The 27,297-nt window shown below is 44.0% G+C and overlaps 1 protein-coding gene and 1 long non-coding RNA gene across 3 annotated transcripts; one reads left to right on the forward strand and one right to left on the reverse strand.

Moving 5' to 3' along the window:
• The first annotated feature begins 1,552 nt into the window (after positions 1–1,552).
• Positions 1,553–14,916, forward strand: LOC106561504 (tripartite motif-containing protein 16). 2 transcript variants are annotated; one of them, XM_045688413.1, is made up of 6 exons: positions 1,553–2,216; positions 3,468–3,563; positions 8,036–8,269; positions 13,485–13,644; positions 13,770–13,829; positions 14,063–14,916. In XM_045688413.1, exons 1-6 carry the CDS (start codon positions 1,620–1,622, stop codon positions 14,584–14,586), a joined length of 1,671 nt encoding a protein of 556 aa, XP_045544369.1. In that variant the 5' UTR covers positions 1,553–1,619; the 3' UTR covers positions 14,587–14,916. The 2 variants fall into 2 exon arrangements, with proteins under 2 accessions (XP_045544369.1, XP_045544370.1); XM_045688414.1 differs by having other exon boundaries at positions 13,800–13,829.
• On the reverse strand, positions 14,869–19,413 carry LOC123724513 (uncharacterized). The gene is made up of 2 exons (XR_006757084.1): positions 16,650–19,413; positions 14,869–16,408 (listed from the first exon to the last, which is right to left on the reverse strand). It is a non-coding gene; the product is annotated as an uncharacterized lncRNA (long non-coding RNA).
• Positions 19,414–27,297: the final 7,884 nt, after the last annotated feature.

Consider the following 27,297-nt stretch of genomic DNA (forward strand, 5'->3'; position numbering starts at 1 on the left):
CACAAATTGTCACGACTTCCACCGAAGGTGGCTCCTCTCCCTGTTCGGGTGGCGCTCGGAGGTCTTCGTCGCCGGGCTACTAGCTGCCACCGATTGTTTTTCTTTTTCGTTTGGTTTTGTCTGTCTTGATTGTGTTTAGATTGTTTCGTTTGGGTATTTATTTACCCGCTTTGTTTCGTGTGGGTTTGTTTCGTCTTCCCTGGTGTATGTTGGGTGACGTTATTTTTGTTCATTTGTTTCATTCAGGGTTTTCCCTAGACTTTGGTCTAGTGGTGTTTTTGGACTGTCTGTTTGGTCCTGTACCTGTATGTTTTTTGGATGAATTTATTAAATATATTTTCTACGTATTTACTCCTCTCCTGCGCCTGACTTCTACACCCACCTCTCAAAGAGAGCTGTGACACAAATGGGTCTTCCAAATGGACAATGACCCCAAGCATACTTCCAAAGTTGTGGCAAAATAGCTTAAGGACAACAAAGTCAAGGTATTGGAGTGCCCATCACAAAGCCCTGACCTCAATCTATAGAAGATTTGTGGGCAAAACTGAAAAAGTCCAACAAACCTGACTCCAATACGCAAGCTCTGTCAGGGGGAATGGGACAAAATTCACCCAACTTATTGCGGGAAGCTTGTGGAAGGCTACCTGAAACATTTGATCCAAGTTAAACAATTTAAAGGCAATGCTACCAAATACTAATTGAGTGTATGTAAACTTCTGTCCCACTGGGAATGTGATGAATGAAATAAAAGCTGAAATAAATCATTCTCTCAACTATTATTCTGACATTTCACATTCTTAAAATAAAGTGCTGATCCTAACTGACCTAAGCCACAGAATTTTTACTAGGATTAAATGTCAGTAATTGTTAAAAACTGAGTTTAAATGTATTTGGCGTATGTAAACTTCCAACTTAAATTGTACACAGTATATATATATATATATTTTTTATTTTTTTATTTTTTTACATATACTCGGGACTCCAACATTGCTTGTCCTAATATTTAATTTTACTTTTAGATTAGTGTGTACTGTTAGATATTACAGCACTGTTGGAGCTAGGAACACAAGCATTTCACTACACCCGCGATAACATCTGATAAATATGTGTACGCGACCAATAAAATAAAATGTGATTGTATGGTTGAAAGTGTTAGATAATTCTCAATCCGTGTTGTGTCTTGTCTAAGAACAGCCCTTAGCCGTGGTACTGTATAATAACCATATATCACACCTCCTCAGGACTTATTGATTCATTACAACACATAAATGTATTATAAGGCATTATAAAGGTCATTAAAATAATGATACATATGTACTTCATAGAAACTGTTACCCGTCATATATTCTAACAACTCACATTTTAAGATTCATTATGTCATTTGTTCCATGTTAAGGACTCTAACCTTGGAACAAAACTATTTGTCTCCCTCTATGTTGCATGCAGTTCCTCTCTCTCTCTCTTCCTCCATTCCTCTAACCCCTCCCTCCCTCCTTCTAACCCCACCCCTCTGGCAGAACCAGGAAGTCCCTCCCCCTTCCACAAACTCTCTTCTGAGGAAACGAAACTGATCTGAGTCTCTGTGTCGTCTGTCTGTGTGAGAGTGAACAACCGTCCAAATGGCTCAGCAGGGAGTTCTGCTGGACCAGTACCAGTTCTGTTGTTCTGTCTGTCTGGATCTACTGAAGGAGCCGGTGGTTATTCCCTGTGGACACAATTACTGTAGAATCTGTATTGAGGACTGCTGGGATCAGGATGTTCTGAAAGGGGTCTATAGCTGTCCTCAGTGCAGAGAGACCTTCACTCCAAGGCCTAATCTGAGGAAAAATAACATGTTGGCTGAGCTGGTGGAGAAACTGAAGAAGACAGGACTTCAGGCAGCTCCCCCTCCTGCTCTGTGCTATGCTGGACCTGGAGATGTGGTGTGTGATTTCTGCACTGGGACTAGAAAGCAGAAAGCCCTCATGTCCTGTCTGGCGTGTCTGGCCTCTTACTGTGAGACTCATCTCCAACCTCACTATGAATCTCCTGCTTTGAAGAAGCACAAGCTGGTCAAAGCCACCGCACAACTACAGGAGAAGATCTGCTCTCATCATGACAAACTGCTGGAGGTTTATTGTTGTACTGATCAGCAGTGTATCTGTCTGCTTTGTGTGATGGATGAACATAAAGGCCATGATACAGTGTCAGCTGCAGCAGAGAGGACTGAGAAACAGGTAAGACCAGAACAACTTGTTGGTGACTGTCTGATAAACAAAGAATTAAAGATACAGTAGGAACTAAGGCTGTTTGAATATGAGATCATTCAAATGAAATTGATACAAATATGAACACAACCTTGAGTATATAGAAATGTTAACCCAGATTCTCCAAATGTATCACCATTTTCTAAAGTCTGTTAGGTTCTGAACAGACAGAGTGAAAACTCAAACCAAGTTTATTCACCCACTGGGTCATACAGCTGCAAAGACAATGTATGATAACCCAAGAACATATATTTATAACCTCATACGAGGCGGGGTCAACTCCTTACACATCTAGACAGCCAATACATCTCTGTTGCTAGGCAGGAACTGAATTAGTTCTTCTCACTGGTGTAGTCATGGCCCTGCCTGATGCTAGAACCTTGGTGGGTGTGGAAGTGTATGTGTGTGAGATAAGACTGTAGTAGGAGGGTCGTTGTGGTGGGCCCCTCTGGCCCCCATCACAGAGGTTTCTTCTCACATCATCTGTTGACTTGAACTCGAGACAAATTCCTGTCTCCTCCCTAGTTCTGCAGCTGGCCTGCCTTATCAGAGACTAACTAGACTGTTGAATTCCTGGCTCCTCTCTAGTTCTGCAGCTGGCCTGCCTTATCAGAGACTAACTAGACTGTTGAATTCCTGGCTCCTCTCTAGTTCTGCAGCTGGCCTGCCTTATCAGAGACTAACTAGGCTGTTGAATTCCTGGCTCCTCCCTAGCTCTGCAGCTGGCCTGCCTTATCAGGAAATGAAACTAGTTGCCCTTTGTCTCCCTCTTTAGAAACATTGATATTCAACAATAACATATTTGAACAGAATATTTCAGCACTTCCCCTTGTCTCTCTCAGTAACTTTCCATACACCAAGTTCCTATCCACCCTTCATTGACCCCAACATATACATTCCTTATACATGTAAAGTCATCAATAAGTTATACTATGGTAACATGATTAAGTATATTTCTAGCTAGAATCCAACAAGTCAAACATCATTATCATTCATTATCAAACACCATTATCATTCGTTATCAAACACCCAATCAACTCCCTGATTAGTGTACTGTTAAAACTATAATCATTCACATGACTACATAATGATATCATTTCAGACAGACACTTCCTCAATATTTTGATCCTTATCTTCTATGTGTCCTATGTCACATTACTATACTATTGATCTACTGGACAAATAAAGCTTGATAGCTCATTGAAGAGTGATTCTCCACAGAGGCAGCTGGGGATGAGTCAGCAGAAGGTCCAGCAGAGATTCCAGGAGAGAGAGAAGGAGCTGAAGGAGCTCCAACAGGCTGTGGAGTCTCTCAAGGTGAGTATTGTTGACCAGAGGAGACGCACCATTTCACATCTCTCCTCCATTCAGAGAGAGGGAGAGAGGTATCCCACTGACCCCACTGTTGAGAACAGTCTGTCTGGACCCCTTTCAGAGAATTAAATGCTTAATGTAACTGATGGGATATGAACCCAGGTCTACTGCGGGAGAAACCAACATATTGACCATTACACCAAGAGAACATTCCCTATTGGGCCGACACTGATTTAGAAGTCGCAGGCGGGGCTACCTCATCACATAACCATGAGTAACCATGACTGACTCTCTCTCTCTCAATTAAAATCAAATGGCTTTATTGGCATATGGGAAACATATGTTTACATATGAACAGAAATGAACAGTGAACATTTGTTTAGGGCAGACAAGCGCGACCAGCCAGCAGCGGGGGCTAGGACTAGGCTGGACACTACATTTTTAACCACATTTACTGATAAAACTCGTTCATTGCATCCGCCAAGGAGCCCAGTTATATAATATTACCATATGTCGCAGCTGTTTGGCGTAGTTTTGAAGTAAACGCGAAAAAGCGGGGCGTATTTTAGTTCATGTTTCACCCTGCCAGCTCCTATTAGTTGTATTGAAAAAACAGGCCTTATTTAGGTCATGTTTCACCCTGCCAGCTTCTATTAGTTGTATTGAAAAAACAGGTCTTATTTTAGGTCATGTTTCACCCTGCCAGCTCCTATTAGTTGTATTGAAAAAACAGGTCTTATTTTAGGTCATGTTTCACCCTGCCAGCTCCTATTAGTTGTATTGAACAAACAGGTCTTATTTTAGGTCATGTTTCACCCTGTCAGCTCCTATTAGTTGTATTGAAAAAACAGGTCTTATTTTAGGTCATGTTTCACCCTGCCGGCTCCTATTAGTTGTATTGAAAAAACAGGTCTTATTTTAGGTCATGTTTCACCCTGCCAGCTCCTATTAGTTGTATTGAAAAAACAGGTCTTATTTTAGGTCATGTTTCACCCTGCCAGCTCCTATTAGTTGTATTGTAAAAACAGGTCTTATTTTAGGTCATGTTTCACCCTGCCAGCTCCTATTAGTTGTATTGAAAAAACAGGTCTTATTTTAGGTCGTGTTTCACTCTGCCAGCTCCTATTAGTTGTATTGTAAAAACAGGTCTAACTTTAGCTCATGTTTCACCCTGCCAGCTCCTATTAATTGTATTAAACACTGTGGCACCAACTCACCTTCTGAAAGTTCTATTCCCAGTCCATTGTTCAGTCCAGTCAATCAAATGTATTTATAAAGTCCTTTTTACATCAGCAGATGTCACAAAGTGCTGTACAGAAACTCTAACCCTACGAATAACCTATTTTAGCCTGAACCCTAATTCTAGGGTAGGGTAGCCCACAACTATTTTAGTAATAATATTATGTTAGTAAATACCATTTTAGTACTAAATAGCATTTGTTATTTTTTAAATAAAACCTATGTAAGCATTTGCTTTTTATTAGTTATTTTATTTAATTTTTTATTGCAAGGCAGAACATTTGATAAACAAGACTCATTTGTTTTACATGATAAATGTGGTTTGAACTTGGTGACATAGTAACCTCTATGTGAAAGTCCAGCAATTGACGTGGGATAGGTGGGGCAGGTTTGAGACTGATCTCTCAAATTAAATACACTTTATTTCTAAGCTGCCTCACCAATATCTTTACGTGAATTAATAACTTTTAATTGGTAAATATTTCCAATAGATGGCAGCATAAGACCACTTAAGCATCAGTTATAGGCTACAAGCAGCAATATGATTGACATAAAATAGCATGCAACCAAAGACTATGTCCCATGATTTTCTAAAATGGTCACTCATTACTTTACAGTTAGCTATATATCTCTTGTTAGTCCTGTGTTGCTTTTGGGAGATCAAAACAATATTAACTATAGCAGGTATTGAACCCCGGTCAAATAACCACTAGTCAGATGTGCTGACCTCAACCCTAGTAAACATGCATTATGACATCATGTTAATATGTCATATTGGGAGTAAACAGCCTCGGAATAGAATAGACGATGCATCTTCCAGCCCGACAATAAATGACATCATGCAGCCCTCACGGTTAGTAAATGTACCTCTAGAAAAAAGAAACGCACACCTTTAAAGGCGAGGTGCTGGCTAGCGGAGTAGAACACTAGAAAATAAAGGAAAGCCGCACACTCTAAGAGCTCAGATGCAAAAATTGAATCACCAAATTAAATTGATGGTGATTAAATTTTTGCATCTGAGCTCTTAGAGTGTGCGGCTTTCCTTTATTTTCTAGTAAATGTACCTCAACATGCCCCTCTCTTGAGAATTACAAAACATAAAGTGTTATAGTTCATTTTATCACTAACAGCCATAAAATAACCATTTATATCATAATGTAACTGACATAAACCAAAAACATCATACATTTAGTTAATTATATAAAAATGTATATATTTAAATGGGTGACATTATCTGCCAAAGTAAAACCCCCTTAAAATAAACACAGACACTGGACACAGACAGTAAAAATTTGCTTTTTTAATATAAATCTGGTAGATCTCAAAAGAGCCTTTGCTTTGCCGAGCAGTTTTCAGGAGTGTGCTGCCTGCCTGCCTTCAGAGGAGTGTGTCTGTGAATAATGAAAGTTAATAAGTTACGGCCAAGCATTTTATATTTTAAATGTAACCTTTATTTAACTAGGCAAGTCAGTTAAAAACAAATTCTTATTTTCAATGATGGCCTTCCGAGGATCAGTGGGTTAACTGCCTTATTCAGGGGCAGAACGACAGATTTTTACCTTGTCAGCTCAGGGATTCATCCTGCAACCTTTCAGTTACTGGCCCAACGCTCCAACCACTCGGCTACCTGCAGCCTGGCCTAACGCTCTAACCACTAGACTACCTGTCGCCCAGGTATTGAACCCTGGTCAAAATACCAACAAATAGCCAAACGCTCTAAACACTAGACTACCAGTCACCTCTACACTCTAACCACTAGAATACCTGCCACCTCTACACTCTAACAACTAGACTACCTGCTGCCCGGCCAAAAGCTCTAACCACTAGACTACCTGCTGCCCAGCCAAACACTCTAACCACTAGACTACCTGCTGCCCAGCCAAACACTCTAACCACTAGACTACCTGCTGCCCGGCTAAATGCTCTAACCACTAGGCTACCTGTCACCTCTACACTCTAACCACTAGAATACCTGCCACCTCTACACTCTAACCACTAGACTACCTGCCACCTCTACACTCTAACAACTAGGCTACCTGCCACCTCTACACTCTAACCACTAGACTACCTGCCCCCCTTTCACAGAGGTCTAGTTTACGTTTACATGTGAGTCATTTAGCAGACACTCTTATCCAGAGCCACGAGGGTTAAGTGACTAAATCTGCATAAAAAAGGCGATTTACAGATTTTTCACCTAGTCTGCTCGGGGATTCAAACCAGCCACCTTTCAGTTACTGCCCAACGTTCTTAACCACTAGATTACAAACCACTAAATGTTAAACACAAAGTCAAATGGTCGAAGATAAAGGGTAAGCTGGTTAAATAAAAGACTGGTGTTATAACTTTCAGACTGCCATTGTTTTGGGGAAATAGGAACATGTCTATTTCTCCAATTATCTGTAATAGATGTATTTATTTTAATGGTTTGAAGTTCTATACCATTTTAATCAGGATAAACTATTATTTCTAATGATGTAAGTTTGAGCAGCGTAGTTATGGTATGTCTGTTTATTTCACTAAATATCTTACAATGTGTAAATTTAGATGTTTTCATGTCGGACACCATTTTAATCAGGAGAATCTCCTCTTTCTAATGACATAAGGATGGGCAGCGTCCTCTGCTGTCATCGATCACTAGACCAGAAATAGTCAGAAGTTACCCGTTTTTTTCCTACTTCCTGGTAATGCAGACATAAACACACTTGGCACCATCGAGGTGCGGATGTTTACTTTCTACACCAGTTGTTATTTTTCAGTTTGGTCCTAAGAACAGGTTTTAGTGGTCAAATAAAAAGGTAGACATTTTTTGGTGCCATTTAGGGGAAACGGAATTCTAAGGATCATTCCAGTCAGAAGAGGCTCTGTGAAGGTTTGTTTCAATTCATTTGCTATGGCCTCTCTAGTGTTCCAGCTCAGACAACGTTCTTTGGCCGTTTTGACTCGTTCTATTGTCCAGCCTACTAGGACTCAGGGGACAGAGGCTGGGTCTAGCTCTGCTACGGGGCAGGCTACTGGAGGGGGGACCAGGAGGGAGGAGAGTAGAGCAGGGCCAAGCGGTGTTCTGTACCTGCCTGTCCAGGAGGGGGCACAAGGCCTGGTGGACCTGGAGAGCAGGATGGCAGCGTTCTGACTCAATGAGGTGCAGAGGCTACTGTACCTACTGTCTCTCTCTCTCTCTCTCTCTCTCTCTCTCTCTCTCTCTGTCTCTCTCTCTCTCTGTCTCTCTCTCTCAACAGCGCTCTGCACAGTCAGCAGTGGAGGACAGTGATAAGATCTTTACTGAGCTGATCCGCTCCATTGAGAGAAGGAGCTCTGAGGTGAAGGAGCTGATCAGAGCCCAAGAGAAGGCTCAAGTGAGTCAAGCTGAAGGAGTCCTGGAGCAACTGAAGCAGGAGATAGCTGAGCTGAGGAAGAGAAGCACTGAGCTGGAGCAGCTCTCACACACAGAGGATCACATCCATTTCCTCCAGGTAACTAAACTGCCTTGTTACATGTGATATGAAATTAGCTTAATGTGAAACTATTCATCTCAATCATTATGTTGTCCTGTCTGTCTCTCTCTCTCTCTCTATCTGTCTCTCTCTCTCTCTCTGTCGGTCTCTCTCTCTCTGTCTGTCCGTCTCTCTCTCTCTCTCTCTCTCTCTCTGTCCGTCTCTCTCTCTCTCTGTCCGTCTCTCTCTCTCTCTCTGTCCGTCTCTCTCTCTCTCTCTCTGTGCGTCCCTCTCTCTCTGTCCGTCCCTCTCTCTCTCTTTCCGTCACTCTCTCGCTCTCTCTCTGTCCGTCCCTCTCTCTCTCTCTGTCCGTCCCTCTCTCTCTCTCTGTCCCTCTTTCTCTCTGTCCGTCTCTCTCTCTGTCTGTCTGTCCCTCTCTCTGTCCGTCCCTCTTTCTTTGTCCGTCCGTCCCTCTCTCTCTGTCCGTCCCTCTCTCTCTCTCTGTCCGTCCCTCTCTCTCTCTCTGTCCGTCCCCCCCTCTCTCTGTCCGTCCCCCTCTCTCTCTGTCCGTCCCTCTCTCTCTCTGTCCGTCCCTCTCTCTGTCCGTCCCTCTCCCTCTCTCTGTCCGTCCCTCTCTCTCTCTCTGTCTGTCCCTCTCTCTCTCTCTGTCCGTCCCTCTCTCTCTCTCTGTCCGTCCCTCCCTCTCTCTGTCCGTCCCCCTCTCTCCTTCCGCCCCTCTCTCTTTCTTTCTGTCCGTCCCTCTCTCTCTCTCTGTCCGTCCCCCTCTCTCTATCCGTCCCTCTCTCTCTCTCTGTCTGTTCCTCTCTCTCTCTCTGTCCATCCCTCTCTCTCTCTGTCCGTCCCTCTCCCTCTCTCTGTCCGTCCCCATCTCTCCTTCTGCCCCTCTCTCTTTCTTTCTGTCCGTCCCTCTCTCTCTCTCTGTCCGTCTCTCTCTCTCTCTCTGTCCGTCCCTCTCTCTCTCTCTGTCCGTCCCTCTCTCTCTCTGTCTGTCCCCCTCTCTCTATCCGTCCCTCTCTCTCTCTCTGTCCGTCCCTCTCTCTCTCTCTGTCCGTCCCTCTCTCTCTCCTTCCATCCCTCTCCCTCTCTCTGTCCGTCCCCCTCTCTCCTTCCGCCCCTCTCTCTCTCTTTCTGTCCGTCCTTCTCTCTCTCTCTGTCCGTCCCTCTTTCTCTCTGTCCATCCCTCTCTCTCTCTCTGTCCGTCCCTCTCTCTCTCTCTCTCCGTCCCTCTCTCTCTCTCTGTCCGTCCCTCTCTCTCTCTCTGTCCGTCCCTCTCTCTCTTTGTCTGTCCCTCTCTCTCTCTGTCCATCCCTCTCTCTCTGTCTGTTCCTCTCTCTCTCTGTCCGTCCCCCTCTCCCTCTGTTCATCCCTCTCTCTTTCTCCGTCCGTCCCTCTCTCTCTCTCTCCGTACGTCTCTCTCTCTGTCTGTCCGTCTCTCTGTCTCTCTATGTCCATCTCTCTGTCTCTCTGTGTCCTTCCCTCTCTCTCTCTCTCTCTCTCTGTCCTTCCCTCTCTCCATCTCTCTCTGTCCCTGTCTCTCTTTCTCTGTCGGTCCCTCTCCCTCCCTCTCTCTCTCTGTCCGTCCCTCTCCCTCTCTCTCTGTCCCTCTCTCTCTCTCTCTCTCTGTCCGTCCCTCTCTCTCCATCTCTGTCCGTCCCTCTGTCTCTCTGTCCGTCCCTCTCTCTCTCTCTGTCCCTCTCTCTCTCTCTGTCCGTCCCTCTCTGTCTCTCTGTCTGTCCCTCTCTCTCCATCTCTCTCTGTCCCTGTCTCTCTCTCTCTGTTGGTCCCTCTCCCTCCCTGTCTCTCTGTGTCCGTCCCTCTCCATCTCTCTCTGTCCCTCTCTCTCTTTCTCTGTCTGTCCCTCTCTCTCTCGCTCTCTCTCTCTCTGTCCGTCCCTCTCTCTCTCTGTCCGTCCCTCTCTCTCTCTCTGTCCCTCTTTCTCTCTGTCCGTCTCTCTCTCTGTCTGTCTGTCCCTCTCTCTGTCCGTCTCTCTGTCTCTTTCTGTCCGTCCCTCTCTCTGTCCGTCCCTCTTTCTTTGTCCGTCCGTCCCTCTCTCTCTGTCCGTCCCTCTCTCTCTCTCTGTCCGTCCCTCTCTCTCTCTCTGTCCGTCCCCCCCTCTCTCTGTCCGTCCCCCTCTCTCTCTGTCCGTCCCTCTCTCTCTCTGTCCGTCCCTCTCTCTCTGTCCGTCCCTCTCTCTGTCCGTCCCTCTCCCTCTCTCTGTCCGTCCCTCTCTCTCTCTCTGTCTGTCCCTCTCTCTCTCTCTGTCCGTCCCCTCTCTCTCTCTCTGTCCGTCCCTCCCTCTCTCTGTCCGTCCCCCTCTCTCCTTCCGCCCCTCTCTCTTTCTTTCTGTCCGTCCCTCTCTCTCTCTCTGTCCGTCCCCTCTCTCTATCCGTCCCTCTCTCTCTCTCTGTCTGTCCCTCTCTCTCTCTCTGTCCATCCCTCTCTCTCTCTGTCCGTCCCTCTCCCTCTCTCTGTCCGTCCCCATCTCTCCTTCTGCCCCTCTCTCTTTCTTTCTGTCCGTCCCTCTCTCTCTCTCTGTCCGTCCCTCTCTCTCTCTGTCCATCCCTCTCTCTCTCCCTGTCCGTCCCTCTCTCTCTCTCTGTCCGTCCCTCTCTCTCTCTCTGTCCGTCCCTCTCTCTCTTTGTCCGTCCCTCTCTCTCTCTCTGTCCGTGCCTCTCTCTCTCTCTGTCCGTCCCCCCCTCTCTCTGTCCGTCCCCCTCTCTCTCTGTCCGTCCCTCTCTCTCTCTCTGTCCGTCCCTCTCTCTCTGTCCGTCCCTCTCTCTGTCCGTCCCTCTCCCTCTCTCTGTCCGTCCCTCTCTCTCTCTCTGTCTGTCCCTCTCTCTCTCTCTGTCCGTCCCTCTCTCTCTCTCTGTCCGTCCCTCCCTCTCTCTGTCCGTCCCCCTCTCTCCTTCCGCCCCTCTCTCTTTCTTTCTGTCCGTCCCTCTCTCTCTCTCTGTCCGTCCCCTCTCTCTATCCGTCCCTCTCTCTCTCTCTGTCTGTCCCTCTCTCTCTCTCTGTCCATCCCTCTCTCTCTCTGTCCGTCCCTCTCCCTCTCTCTGTCCGTCCCCATCTCTCCTTCTGCCCCTCTCTCTTTCTTTCTGTCCGTCCCTCTCTCTCTCTCTGTCCGTCCCTCTCTCTCTCTGTCCATCCCTCTCTCTCTCCCTGTCCGTCCCTCTCTCTCTCTCTGTCCGTCCCTCTCTCTCTCTCTGTCCGTCCCTCTCTCTCTCTGTCCGTCCCTCTCTCTCTCTCTGTCCGTCCCTCTCTCTCTCTCTGTCCGTCCCCCCCTCTCTCTGTCCGTCCCCCTCTCTCTCTGTCCGTCCCTCTCTCTCTCTGTCCGTCCCTCTCTCTCTGTCCGTCTCTCTCTCTGTCCGTCCCTCTCCCTCTCTCTGTCCGTCCCTCTCTCTCTCTCTGTCTGTCCCCTCTCTCTCTCTCTGTCCGTCCCTCTCTCTCTCTCTGTCCGTCCCCCCCCTCTCTCTGTCCGTCCCCCTCTCTCTCTGTCCGTCCCTCTCTCTCTCTGTCCGTCCCTCTCTCTCTGTCCGTCCCTCTCTCTGTCCGTCCCTCTCCCTCTCTCTGTCCGTCCCTCTCTCTCTCTCTGTCTGTCCCTCTCTCTCTCTCTGTCCGTCCCTCTCTCTCTCTCTGTCCGTCCCTCCCTCTCTCTGTCCGTCCCCCTCTCTCCTTCCGCCCCTCTCTCTTTCTTTCTGTCCGTCCCTCTCTCTCTCTCTGTCCGTCCCCTCTCTCTATCCGTCCCTCTCTCTCTCTCTGTCTGTCCCTCTCTCTCTCTCTGTCCATCCCTCTCTCTCTCTGTCCGTCCCTCTCCCTCTCTCTGTCCGTCCCCATCTCTCCTTCTGCCCCTCTCTCTTTCTTTCTGTCCGTCCCTCTCTCTCTCTCTGTCCGTCCCTCTCTCTCTCTGTCCATCCCTCTCTCTCTCCCTGTCCGTCCCTCTCTCTCTCTCTGTCCGTCCCTCTCTCTCTCTCTGTCCGTCCCTCTCTCTCTCTGTCCGTCCCTCTCTCTCTCTCTGTCCGTCCCTCTCTCTCTCTCTGTCCGTCCCTCTCTCTCTCTCTGTCCGTCCCTCTCCCTCTCTCTGTCCGTCCCTCTCTCTCTCTCTGTCCGTCCCCCTCTCACTGTCTGTCCCCCTCTCTCTATCCGTCCCTCTCTCTCTCTCTGTCCGTCCCTCTCTCTCTCTCTGTCCGTCCCTCTCTCTCTCCTTCCATCCCTCTCCCTCTCTCTGTCCGTCCCCCTCTCTCCTTCCGCCCCTCTCTCTCTCATTCTGTCCGTCCTTCTCTCTCTCTCTGTCCGTCCCTCTTTCTCTCTGTCCATCCCTCTCTCTCTCTCTGTCCGTCCCTCTCTCTCTCTCTCTCTCCGTCCCTCTCTCTCTCTCTGTCCGTCCCTCTCTCTCTCTCTGTCCGTCCCTCTCTCTCTTTGTCTGTCCCTCTCTCTCTCTGTCCATCCCTCTCTCTCTGTCTGTTCCTCTCTCTCTCTGTCCGTCCCCCTCTCCCTCTGTTCATCCCTCTCTCTTTCTCCGTCCGTCCCTCTCTCTCTCTCTCCGTACGTCTCTCTCTCTGTCTGTCCGTCTCTCTGTCTCTCTATGTCCATCTCTCTGTCTCTCTGTGTCCGTCCCTCTCTCTCTCTCTCTCTGTCCGTCCCTCTCTCCATCTCTCTCTGTCCCTGTCTCTCTTTCTCTGTCGGTCCCTCTCCCTCCCTCTCTCTCTCTGTCCGTCCCTCTCCCTCTCTCTCTGTCCCTCTCTCTCTCTCTCTCTGTCCGTCCCTCTCTCTCCATCTCTGTCCGTCCCTCTGTCTCTCTGTCCGTCCCTCTCTCTCTCTCTGTCCCTCTCTCTCTCTCTGTCCGTCCCTCTCTGTCTCTCTGTCTGTCCCTCTCTCTCCATCTCTCTCTGTCCCTGTCTCTCTCTCTCTGTTGGTCCCTCTCCCTCCCTGTCTCTCTGTGTCCGTCCCTCTCCATCTCTCTCTGTCCCTCTCTCTCTTTCTCTGTCTGTCCCTCTCTCTCTCTCTCTCTCTCTCTCTCTGTCCGTCCCTCTCTCTCTCTGTCCGTCCCTCTGTCTGTTCCTCTCTGTCTCTCTCTCTCTTTCCCCCTCTCTCTCTGTCCCCCTCTCTCTGTCCCTCTCTCTCTCTCTCTGTCCCTCTCTCTCTCTGTCCTTCTGTCTCTCTGTCCCCCTCTCTCTCTGTCCCTCTCTCTCTCTGTCTTCTCTCTCTCTCTCTCTCTCTCTCTCTCTCTCTCCAGAGTTATCAGTCTCTCTCCAGTATCAGTGTATCTTCAGACTTACCCAGCATCGTTGTCCGTCCTCTTCGGTACTTTGGAGATGTGAGTAAGACTGTGTCTGAACTGAGAGAGAAACTAGAAGACTTCCTTAAAGGAGAATGGACCAAGATCTCCACTACAGGTGTGTTGAAAACAATAAGAACATCAACTTTAGACCATTGAAAGTTCCCTACTAGTCATATACATGTGGAATATGGTATGATGATAACATTCCCTCTCTCTGTCAATGTGTTTGTGTGTCTGTAGTGAATATAGTGGATGTTGTACTGCCTCCAGAGCCCAAGACCAGAGAACAGTTGTTACAATGTGAGTATCTTTATTGTGAAGTAACTAACAGTCTCTTTTTACTGACACTCCTAACAATCCCTCTAGAAATATATAGCAATAGTAGATCTAATCAAAGACTGGGTATCTATCTGACTCATATTTCTCTGATTTGATCTCTGCTGTGCTCTAATCAAAGACAGGGTAGATACAGTATCTGACTTAACTTATTGTTCTGACTCCCCTTATTGGTCTCTGCTCTGCTCTTCTTCCAGATTCCTGTCAGCTCACACTGGACCCAAACACAGCACACAAACACCTCTCTCTGTCTGAAGGGAACAGAAAGGTGACACGTACAGACCAAGTCCAACCATATCCTGACCATCCAGACAGATTCACCAACTACTGTCAGGTTCTGTGTAGAGAGGGTCTGTCTGGACGATGTTACTGGGAGGTGGAGTGGAGTGGGAGGGGTGTTGTTACAGCAGTCTCATATAAAGACATCAGCAGAACAGGGAGAGGTAATATATGTAATATATTTGGATTCAATAACAAGTCCTGGAATTTATATTACTTTAATGGTGGTTATTGTTTCAAACACAATAAAGTTGGGACTAAAGTATCAGGCCCTCAGTCCTCCAGAGTAGGAGTGTACCTGGATCACAAGGCAGGTACTCTGTCCTTCTACAGTGCCTCTGACACAATGACCCTCCTCCACAGAGTCCAGACCACATTCACTCAGACCCTCTATCCTGGGTTTTATGTCTATGATGGTACTGCTGAGCTGGTTAAACTGTAGTAGGGTCCACATAGATACTAGTCATGCTGGTGTAGTCTATAGCTGAGCTGGTTAAACTGTAGTTGGGTCCACATAGATACTAGTCATGCTGGTGTAGTCTATAGCTGAGCTGGTTAAACTGTAGTAGGGTCCACATAGATACTAGTCATGCTGGTGTAGTCTATAGCTGAGCTGGTTAAACTGTAGTAGGGTCTACATAGATACTAGTCATGCTGGTGGTGATGGTCCCCAGATGTGATGATTCATTCTGCTCTGTTTTTCTTTCCAATTGATTTTTTTCTGACTGATTTGATCTTCATAGATTTCATCCATTAAAATGCTTTGTATTAATATTTTTTAATCTCTTTCCATTTCCATGAATCATGATGTATGGTGTTGATGTATATTGGTTGTCATTCAGAACCATTGATATGCTTTCTCAATTTGTCAAGTTTTCCGTAGTGGCATTGAACAGATAGTTACTAAACTATATGGACTGGTTTCCTGGACATGGAACAGATAGTAACTAAACTATATGGACTGGTTTCCTGGACATGGAACAGATAGTAACTAAACTATATGGACTGGTTTCCTGGACATGGAACAGATAGTTACTAAACTATATGGACTGGTTTCCTGGACATGGAACAGATAGTAACTAAACTATATGGACTGGTTTCCTGGACATGGAACAGATAGTAACTAAACTATATGGGCTGGTTTCCTGGACATGGAACAGATAGTAACTAAACTATATGGACTGGTTTCCTGGACATGGAACAGATAGTAACTAAACTATATGGACTGGTTTCCTGGACATGGAACAGATAGTAACTAAACTATATGGACTGGTTTCCTGGACATGGAACAGATAGTAACTAAACTATATGGGCTGGTTTCCTGGACATGGAACAGATAGTAACTAAACTATATGGACTGGTTTCCTGGACATGGAACAGATAGTAACTAAACTATATGGACTGGTTTCCTGGACATGGAACAGATTAAGTGTGAAAAAAGTATGTTCAATGTAGATGTCCAGGAAACCGGTCCTAAATGTGTCATATTTCATCCTCCCATACTGCTCAGTCCAGCAACATCAAACCTGTCCAGCAAGTGGTGCTATTGACCAAACAAAAAAACAGCAGATATCTTGACTTGCCACTCAGTATATCAGTAATGTTCAGAATAGTACTTTAATATCATTGGAGATTGATGGTCTTTTTAATCCACTATCCAGAGTCAGGAACAGATGAAGTTAGGTCTGCTACTGTTCAGTGATTAAATATGATTTATGGTAATGGGAAATAAAAAATACAACACTAAACTTCATCTAGTAATAGTTTTCCTTTGTTATTTATTCAAAGGTGTGTCTTTAACTTGTAAATGGATTGTGTGGAGGTGAGCTAGTGGTGTAGGTGAATATTCCAGTTGTGTTTAGGCATCTTCATGTCTGACATCCCCCAGTTCTGTTCAGACCCATTGAACTGGGTCACATTCTAAATGGTGACTTGTATTGATAGTCCATACTGGACCTAACTGTGGTTTACCAGTGACTCCAACCTAAGTGTATGTAAACTTCCGACTTCAACTGTATTCTCTCATTACTGACATACTTTTTCACTAACATAATTGCATAACACAAAATAATTCATGTTAGATACTGCTCACTTCCATGAGAGCCATTGAAGTGTTGGATGAGATAGGACCCTGCCTTCACCTGGGGATATTTGTTGGACCCATCACAACAGGTGATGAGGACCTCATCCTTCAGCTGGACAAAGAAAGCCAGGGACTGCAGTCTGCTCCAGTCTCCAGCAGGGGGCAGTAAAACCCTATGGACCTGAAAGGGAAAGTGATGAGTAAAAATGAAAGGTGAATTTACATTGATGTTTCCACAGAGATCTGAGTCATTTTCACTAGGCACCAAACTGAAGAAAATGAAACTGACCTTAAGAAAATAAAAGTGTTTTGCTACAGTGTGCCCTAACGAATACAACCCTGGATTCAAATATCAATAAGCCAAAAACGTATTGTATGATCTTATCAGGTAAAGGTGTTTCAAATGGAACGGCAAGTCTCACCACTGAGAGGAAAACATCACTGGTCCACCTCTGCATCAGGTCAGCTATGTTGATCAGTACTGTCCCAGGGATGCTGGGAGCAGAGATGAACTCCCCTGACCTGGTACCACCTACGGAGTTGTCATTTTAATATCAGTTTAACCCCATTACTGCTATAACACACATCAACCATGTTAATAGAATGAAATGGATCCAGGTTCCATTTATTCTACAATAGATTTCATCACAGGTCACTTGGTAAGTTTGTTAATATCTCCAAAGTGGTCTGAAATCAAGATGACTGCAGGTCTGAATCCCAAACTAATGGGGGGAAGTGGCTCCATCTAATAAGATGGTATTTAGAGGTATGAACCTTTGCTATTGGGGTGGACAATCTTTAACATAAAGTACTAGTCAAAAGTTTGGAAAACCCTTGAATGAGTAGGTGTTTTCGGAGAAACCACACGCTTGCTCTGTGAATGAGGAAATATATTACTATTTCTCCATCGAGTTTTGGGAGAAACCACACGCTTGCTCTGTGAATGAGGAAATATATTACTATTTCTCCTTCGAGTTTTGGGAGAAACCACACGCTTGCTCCGTAAATGCACGTGAGATCTATGCACATTTCTCTCAAACAATTTGAGAGAAATGGGACTCTTGCTCTTACATGTCAGGACTGTTTTCTTGGTACATATCCATGTCTCTGGACTTTACACATCTCCTGTAATATGTAGTGTTAAAGACTCTGGTGACTATGGATTGTCCTTCAAGTGCTGTCTGTAAATCCACATGTTGTAACCCCCGATCTAGACTGGCCATTATCTTGCTGCTTCTTTTGTCTGCAATCTAACCCAGGTCCTGACATTCTTCCCCCTGCCCAATTAAGTAGGCAAAGTGGCCTGAAGTTTCTGCATATGGATGTAAGAAGTCTTCTGCCGAAGCTTGATTTTGTGGATATATGGATAAAAACTGCAGATCCTGATGTATTTATGCTTTCTGAAACCTGGCTCAAAAAATCTATTACAGACAAAAATATTGTCATAAATGGTTAGAATGTTTTTATTGCAGATGGTAAATCCAAGGGTGGTGGTGTTGCTGTATACGTAAAACACAAATTCTCAGCGGTCATTCTGACTTCTACTAAACCTCAGCAATTTGAATATCTGTGTTTGAACCTAAACCTTGGCTCCTGTTTAAATATTGTTGTATCTTGTTGTTATAGACCATCTGCTACTGTTGGCTCTCTGGATTGTATTTTCAGATTGTTATCACAGCATGTCAACTCTGAGTTTGTCCTGATGGGTGATCTGAATCAGGATTGGTTAACATCTAACTCTGATCAACTCTAAATTCTATGCAATAACTATAATCTCACTCAGATTGTCAACAGTGTAACGGGGTTGAATATAAAGGATCCTCTGAAATCCTCTTTGATTGATTTGATCTTAACCAATACTCCTCATCGTTTTAATGCTTCTGGTGTTTTTGCAAATGACATAAGTGGTCACTGTGCTATTGCCTGTGTGAGAGATGGTCAAATTCCTTAGCATTCTCCACGTGTCATTACGAAACGAAACCAGAAGCTGTTTGATATTCCAGGTTTTTTTACATGATGTATCTAGCATTGAATGGAATAGAATGGAATGAATTACTGATGTTGAATTAGCCTTTTCTTACATCCACAGTGCATTCCAGGATGTATGCAATAGGCCCCTTTAAATAAATTCAGGATTAAGGGCAGAGAGAACCCTTGGTTTACTGAGGAACGTACTAAAATCATAAGGGAACTAAATGCTATGTGGGCTAAAGCAAGAGGGTTCTGGTTCGGCGGATGATTGGATGGCTTTTAAACGTCTTCGAAATATGGGTGTGGCTATGATCCGAAAAGTGAAAGGAGACCACTACCTGAAATCTACTTCAGATCTTTTAAATAATTCCTCCACATTTTGACAAGTAGTGAAAGGTTTGGAGTGAAAAGAAGAATCACAGCTTCCCAAACTATTGTTGGTCGACACACAGGTAGTAACTGAGAGAACCTCCATTCTGAAAGCCTTGAACCAGCATTTTATAGATGCAGGCAGTTTATTTGAAAAGGTCAAAAGGTCTAAATGAGCCCCCTATGAATTTACCTGACACCCCTGTGCACTCCTTCACCAGGTTCTCCTTCTCATCCCTGACACCCCTGTTTACCTCTTCACCAGGTTCTCCTTCTCATCCCTGACACGCCTGTGCACCTCTTCACCAGGTTCTCCTTCTCATCCTTCTCTGTTTCAGAAGTGAGTAAAGCCCTGAAAGAAATTGATAGAAAAAAATCCCTTGGCCCTGATGAACTAGACCCCTGCTTCCTACACCTAGCTGCTGACATCATTGCTCCCCCCCTATATTTGTAACCTCACGCTTGTCGTTAAGGAAATCCCCAAGTTAAAACCTGTTTGGGAAAGGCGTTCCGCTAGAGGCACACCTGGCCAACATCCGGTGAAATTGCAGAGCGCCAAATTCAAAAACAGAAATACTCATAATACAAATTCATAAAACATACAAGTGTTATACAGTGAGCAAAAAAAGTATTTGATCCCCTGCTGATTTTGTACGTTTGCCCACTGACAAAGAAATGATCAGTCTATAATTTTAATGGTAGGTTTATTTGAACAGTGAGAGACAGAATAACCAGAAAAAAATCCAGAAAAACGCATGTCAAAAATGTTATAAATTGATTTGCATTTTAATGAGCGAAAAAAGTATTGGACCCCCTATTTAATCAGAAAGATTTCTGGCTCCCAGGTGTCTTTTATACAGGTAACGAGATGAGATTAGGAGCACACTCTTAAAGGGAGTGCTCCTAATCTCAATTTGTTACCTGTAAAAAAGACACCTGTCCACAGAAGCAATCAATCAATCAGATTCCAAACTCTCCACCATGGCCAAGATCAAAGAGCTCTCCAAGGATGTCAGGGACAAGATTGTAGACCTACACAAGGCTGGAATGGGCTACAAGACCATCGCCAAGCAGCTTGGTGAGAAGGTGACAACAGTTGTTGAGATTACTCGCAAATGGAAGAAACACAAAAGAACTGTCAATCTCCCTCGGCCTGGGGCTCCATGCAAGATCTCACCTCGTGGAGTTGCAATGATCATGAGAACGGTGAGGAATCAGCCCAGAACTACACAGGAGGATCTTGTCAATGATCTCAAGGCAGCTGGGACCATAGTCACCAAGAAAACAATTGGTAACACACTACGCCGTGAAGGACTGAAATCCTGCAGTGCCCGCAAGGTCCCCCTGCTCAAGAAAGCACATATACATGCCCGTCTGAAGTTTGCCAATGAACATCTGAATGATTCAGAGCACAACTGGGTGAAAGTGTTGTGGTCAGATGAGACCAAAATGGAGTTCTTTGGTATCAACTCAACTCGCCGTGTTTGGAGGAGGAGGAATGCTGCCTATGACCCCAAGAACACCATCCCCACCGTCAAACATGGAGGTGGAAACATTATGCTTTGGGGGTGTTTTTCTGCTAAGGGGACAGGACAACTTCATTGCACCAAAGGGACGATGGATGCCATGTACCGTCAAATATTGGGTGAGAACCTCCTTCCCTCAGCCAGGGCATTGAAAATGGGTCGTGGATGGGTATTCCAGCATGACAATGACCCAAAACACACGGCCAAGGCAACAAAGGAGTGGCTCAAGAAGAAGCACATTAACTTATTTCATGTAGGGGGCAGTATTTTCCCTTCCGTATGAAATACGTGCCCATATTAAACTGCCTCCTACTCAAACCTAGAAGCTAGGATATGCATATTATTAGTAGGTTTGGATAGAAACCACTCTGAAGTTTCTAAAACTGTTTGAATGATGTCTGTGAGTATAACAGAACTCAGGCACAAACCTGAGAAAAATCCAACCAGGCAGTGGAAATCTGATGCGTGGAATCTTTCCAAGTCATTGCCTATCTAACACACAGTGACTTAGGTTTCATTTAGCACTTCCTAAGGCTTCCACTAGATGTCAACAGTCTTTAGAACCTTGTTTCAGGCTTTTGCAGGGAACAGAGAGCGAACAAGAAGGTGGGGAAGTTGGTGACCCAGAAAATGACATGAGTTCATTGGCGCGCATTCACATGAGGAGGTAGCTGTGTTCCAAAATGTTTTTCAAAAAAGTTGTACGTTAAAAAGGCCCTAAAGATTGATGCTTTACAACGTTTGACATGTTTGAACGAACGTAAATAAAACTTTTTTTAACTTTTTTTCGTGAAATTTTCCACGTGCTTCCTACATTTGGAGTAGCTTACTGAACGTGCAAACAACAAGGAGGTATTTGGACATAAATGATGGACTTTATCGAACAAAAAAACATTTATTGTGGACCTGGGAATCCTGGAAGTGCCTTCTGATGAATATCATCAAAGGTAAGTGAATATTTCTAATGCTATTTATGATTTTAGATGACTCCAAAATGGCGGGTAACTGTATTGCCTAGTGTATTTTTCTGAGCGCAGTACTCAGATTATTGCAAAGTGTGCTTTCCCCGTGAAGCTTTATTGAAATCTGTCACAGCGGTTGCATAAAGGAGATGTTAATCTATAATTCTTTGAATAACAGTTTAATATTTTATCAACGTTTATGATGAGTATTTTTGTAAATTGTTGTGCTGGTTCACCAACAGTATTGGAGGGAAAATATTATCTGAACATCATGCGCCTATGTAAAAGGCTGTTTTTGGATATAAATATCAACTTGATCGAACAAAAAATGCATGTATTGTGTAACATGATGTCCTAGGAGTGTCATCTGATGAAGATCGTCAAAGGTTAGTGCATAGTTTTAGCTAGTTTTCTGTTTTTTGTGACACATCTCCTTGCTTGGAAAATGGCTGAGGTTATTTTTGTATATGTACTGTCCTAACATAGTCTAATGTTTTGCTTTCACTGTAAAGCCTTTTTTTTAAATCAAGGCTGTAAAGCCTTGATTTTTTACTGGCTATTGTCAAAGTCAATCCGTCGTAAGAAGTTTTTAAGGTCCTGGAGTGGCCTAGCCAGTCTCCAGACCTTAATCCCATAGAGAATCTGTGGAGGGAGCTGAAGGTTCGAGTTGCCAAATGTCAGCCTCGAAACCTAAACCTCTCTAGGGTAGAGGGCAGTATTTTCACGGCCGGATAAAAAACGTACCCGATTTAAACTGGTTACTACTCTTTTCCAGAAACGAGAATATGCATTTGATAGAAAACAATCTAAAGTTTATAAAACTGTTTGAATGGTGTCTGTGAGTATGACAGAACTCATATGGCAGGCCAAAACCTGAGAAGATTCCATACAGGAAGTGCCCTCTCTGAACATTTCTTGTGCTTCTGTGGCATCTCTGTCGAAAATACAGGATCTCTGCTGTAACGTGACAATTTCTAAGGCTCCCATGGGCTCTCTGAAGGCGACAGAAAGTGGAATGAGATCTCTGCTGTTTCTGGGCTAGGTACAGGAGCGCTGTTTGTGAGTGGTCAGGCTGGTGGCTCAGAGACAGGAGATGCGCGGCCCCGAGAAGTGGCCATGTTTCTCTTTCAGCCTTTGAACGAAAACAACATTGCCCGTTTGGAATATTATCGCTATTTTACGAGAAAAATAGCATAAAAATTGATTTTAAACAGCGTTTGACATGCTTCTAAGTACGGTAATGGAATATTTTGAATTTCTTTGTCACGACATGTGTCCGCGCATCACCCTTCGGATAGGGACCTGAACGCACGAACAAAACGGAGGATATTTGAACATAACTTTGGATTATTTTGAACCAAAACAACATTTGTGGTTGAAGTAGAAGTCCTGGGAGTGCATTCTGATGAAGAACAGCAAAGGCAATCCAATTTTTCTACTAGTAATTCTGAGTTTACTGAGTCTCGATGTTGGCGAGTGTCTGTTTAGCTAGCCTTGATGGCCGAGCTATCTACTCAGAATATTGCAAAATGTGCTTTTGCCGAAAAGCTATTTTAAAATCTGACACACGATTGCATAAAGGAGATCTATATCTATAATTCTTTAAATAATTGTTGTGTATTTTGTAAACGATTATCAAGAGTTTTCGGTGTGTTTGCTAGTTCTGAACGTCACATGCTAATGTAAAAAGCAGTTTTTTGATATAAATATGAACTTGATTGAACAAAACATGCATGTATTGTATAACATAATGTCCTAGGAGTGTCATCTGATGAAGATCATCAAAGGTTAGTGCTGCATTTAGCTGTGGTTTTGGTTTTTGTGACATATATTTTAGCTTGAAAAATGACTGTGTGATTATTTCTGGCTGGGTACTCTCCTGACATAATCTAATGTTTTGCTTTCGCTGTAAAGCCTTTTTGAAATCGGACAATGTGGTTAGATTGACGAGAGTCTTGTCTTTAAAATGGTGTAAAATAGTCATATGTTTGAGAAATTGAAGTTATAGCATTTTTAAGGTTTTTGTATTTCACGCCACTCGATTCCACTGGCTGTTGACTAGGTGGGACAATCCCACATACCCAAGAGAGGTTAATGACTTGGAGAAGATCTGCATAGAGGAGTGGGACAAATCCCTCCTGAGATGTGTGCAAACCTGGTAGCCAACTACAAGAAATGTCTGACCTCTGTGATTGCCAACAAGGGTTTTGCCACCAAGTATTAAGTCATGTTTTTCAGAGGGGTCAAATACTTATTTCCCTCATTAAAATGCAAATCAATTCATAAGATTTTTTACATGCGTTTTTCAGGATTTTTTTGTTGTTATTCTGTCTCTCACTGTTCAAATAAACCTACCATTAAAATTATAGACCGATAAATTCTTTGTCAGTGGGCAAACGTACAAAATCAGCAGGGGATCAAATACTTTTTTCCCTCAATGTATTGTATCTATGTATGTATGCTATGTATTTTAGAAGTTTAAAATTATGATGTGCCAAATGTTCATAATATCTGAAAGTTATAGAATGAGTTTTTTTTCTATCTGTCAGGTATCAGCCACAGATGTGGATCAATTTCCCTGAGGGGTGGCAGGTAGCCTAGTGGTTAGAGTGTAGATGTGGCAGGTAGCCTAGTGGTTAGGGTGTAGATGTGGCAGGTAGCCTAGTGGTTAGAGCCTTGGGTCAGTAACCTAAAAGGTTGCTCGATCGAATCCCCAAGCTGACAAGATGAAAATCTGTCGTTCTGCTCTTGAACAAGACAGTTAACCCACTGTTCCTAGACTGTCGTTGTAAATAAGAATTTGTTCTTAACTGACTTGCCTAGTTAAATAAGAATAAAATAAATGAATGTCTGTACTCTGCTCAGGAAGATAATCGACTTAGAACAGCTATAGTCTAGTTCCTCCTGGACAGATGTTTATTTTAGTCAGATGTGACCTGATCGAGTAAGTTCGGTTTGTCACTGGGGTTGACTCTTGGTCTTCTAGAACCAAGAGGGTGTCCTGCAGGTAAACAAGACACCACTGAATCCGCTGGTCTTCTAGAACCAAGAGGGTGACCTGCAGGAAAACAAGACACCACTGAATCCTTCGGTCCTGCAGAACCAAGTGGGTGTCCTGCAGGTAAACAATTCAATTTGTTTTTGAGACCTGCAGTCATCTTGATTTCAGACCACTTTGGAGATATTAACAAACTTACCAAATGACCTGTGATGAAATCTATTGTAGAATAAATGGAACCTGGATCCATTTCATTCTATTAACATGGTTGATGTGTGTTATAGCAGTAATGGGGTTAAACTGATATTAAAATGACAACTCCATAGGTGGTACCAGGTCAGGGGAGTTCATCTCTGCACCCAGCATCCCTGGGACAGTACTGATCAACGTAGCTGACCTGATGCAGAGGTGGACCAGTGATGTTTTCCTCTCAGTGGTGAGACTTGCCCTTCCATTTGAAACACCTTTACCTGAGATGGTACAAGACGTTACAGGCTTATTGCATGTGGAAACAGACCTGCGTTCAATTACTATTTAAAATAATTTGGAATACTTAATAAGCAGTGGTTGATTGAGATTGTTGAAATGGAATCAATAGAAAAGTCCTAAAAGTACAAACATCAAAATAATTTCTTGCTCAGTTAGTACCTCCCTGTTTCAGTTGATTTTCTTCAGTTTGGTGCCTAGTGAAAATGACTCAGGTCTCTGTGGAAACATCAATGTAAATTCACCTTTGATTTTTACTCCTCACTTTCCCTTTCAGGTCCATAGGGTTTTACTGCCCCCTGCTGGAGACTGGAGCACACTGCAGTCCCTGGCTTTCTTTGTGCAGATGGACGTTGAGGCCCTCATCACCTGTTGTGATGGGTCCAACAAATATCCCCAGGTGAAGGCAGGGTCCTATCTCATCCAACACGTCAATGACTTTCATAGGAGTGAGGGAGATTTACTTTAATACAATAATAATTCCTTGAATGTAACTATCATCTCTCCATGGGGGAGTACAACCATTACCTCTCTCCTCTTTCACATCCCTCTATCATCTCTCCATGGGAGAGTACAACCATTACCTCTCTCCTCTTTCACATCCCTCTATCATCTCTCCATGGGGGCGTCCCAATAATCTCTCCTTCCTCCTGAAGTGTAGCTTTCCTTCTCTACTCCTCACAAATGTAAAATCATTGGATTGGTGTTGGCATGGGGTAGAGGGAGTTTACATATACCAGTCATTTCCTTTGAATACATGAAGGGAAGTGGACAAGTTCACACTTAGAGAGAAAGGAGATAATTGTTACACACCCCATGTGTTCTGATAACTACAGGAATTAAACTATATTGAGGTTGTCTGCTTTCAATGCACACAGACAGACAGACAGACAGACAGACAGACAGACAGACAGACATCAGGTAAAGTTGTGGAGATGAGGGAATATGTGATCAGAACCCCTCCAGTCTGGTTAACCACAGTTAGGTCCAGTATGGACTATCAATACAAGTCACCATTTAGAATGTGACCCAGTTCAATGGGTCTGAACAGAACTGGGGGATGTCAGACATGAAGATGCCTAAACACAACTGGAATATTCACCCACACCACTAGCTCACCTCCACACAATCCATGTACAAGTTAAAGACACACCTTGGAATAAATAACAAGTGTTGTATTTTTTATTTCCCATCACCATAAATCATATTTAATCACTAAACAGTAGCAGACCTAACTTCATCTGTTCCTGACTCTGGATAGTGGATTAAAAAGACCATCAATCTCCAATTATATTAAAGTACTATTCTGAACATTACTGATATACTGAGTGGCAAGTCAAGATATCTGCTGGTTTTATTGTTTGGTCAATAGCACCTCCTGCTGGACAGGTTTAATGTTGCTGGACTGAGCAGTATGGGAGGATGAAAGATGACACATTTAGGGCCGGTTTCCTGGACATCTACATTGAACATAGTTTTTTCACACTTAATCTGTTCCATGTCCAGGAAACCAGTCCATATAGTTTAGTTACTATCTGTTCCATGTCCAGGAAACCAGTCCATATAGTTTAGTTACTATCTGTTCCATGTCCAGGAAACCAGTCCATATAGTTTAGTTACTATCTGTTCCATGTCCAGGAAACCAGTCCATATAGTTTAGTTACTATCTGTTCCATGTCCAGGAAACCAGTCCATATAGTTTAGTTACTATCTGTTCCATGTCCAGGAAACCAGTCCATATAGTTTAGTTACTATCTGTTCCATGTCCAGGAAACCAGTCCATATAGTTTAGTTACTATCTGTTCCATGTCCAGGAAACCAGTCCATATAGTTTAGTAACTATCTGTTCAATGCCACTACGGAAAACTTGACCAATTGAGAAAATATATCAATGGTTCTGAATGACAACCAATATACATCAACACCATACATCATGATTCATGGAAACGTACAAGATTAAAACATTGTACTATAATAAATATGAATACATTGAATGTTTATTTTAATTCAGAACATCTGAAGATCAAATCAGTTAAATCATTGTAGATAAAACAGAGTAGAATGAATCATCACATCTGGGGACCATCACCACCAGCATGACTAGTATCTATGTGGACCCTACTACAGTTTAACCAGCTCAGCTATAGACTACACCAGCATGACTAGTATCTATGTGGACCCTACTACAGTTTAACCAGCTCAGCTATAGACTACACCAGCATGACTAGTATCTATGTGGACCCTACTACAGTTTAACCAGCTCAGCTATAGACTACACCAGCATGACTAGTATCTATGTGGACCCTACTACAGTTTAACCAGCTCAGCTATAGACTACACCAGCATGACTAGTATCTATGTGGACCCTACTACAGTTTACCCAGCTCAGCTATAGACTACACCAGCATGACTAGTATCTATGTGGACCCTACTACAGTTTAACCAGCTCAGCTATAGACTACACCAGCATGACTAGTATCTATGTGGACCCTACTACAGTTTACCCAGCTCAGCTATAGACTACACCAGCATGACTAGTATCTATGTGGACCCTACTACAGTTTAACCAGCTCAGCTATAGACTACACCAGCATGACTAGTATCTATGTGGACCCTACTACAGTTTAACCAGCTCAGCTATAGACTACACCGCATGACCAGTATCTATTTGGACCCTACTACAGTTTAACCAGCTCAGCTATAGACTACACCAGCATGACTAGTATCTATGTGGACCCTACTACAGTTTAACCAGCTC

Source organism: Salmo salar, chromosome ssa10 (assembly GCF_905237065.1).
Source record: "Salmo salar chromosome ssa10, Ssal_v3.1, whole genome shotgun sequence".
Taxonomy (NCBI): domain Eukaryota; kingdom Metazoa; phylum Chordata; class Actinopteri; order Salmoniformes; family Salmonidae; genus Salmo; species Salmo salar.

Excerpts from the sequence above, each read along its gene's own strand:
- LOC106561504 (XM_045688413.1), top strand. The coding sequence starts at position 1,620 with ATGGCTCAGCAGGGAGTTCTGCTGGACCAGTACCAGTTCTGTTGTTCT. Across the intron at positions 2,217-3,467 it reads CAGAGAGGACTGAGAAACAG|AGGCAGCTGGGGATGAGTCA; the intron begins GTAAGACCAGAA and ends GATTCTCCACAG. Across the intron at positions 13,645-13,769 it reads GACCAAGATCTCCACTACAG|TGAATATAGTGGATGTTGTA; the intron begins GTGTGTTGAAAA and ends GTGTGTCTGTAG.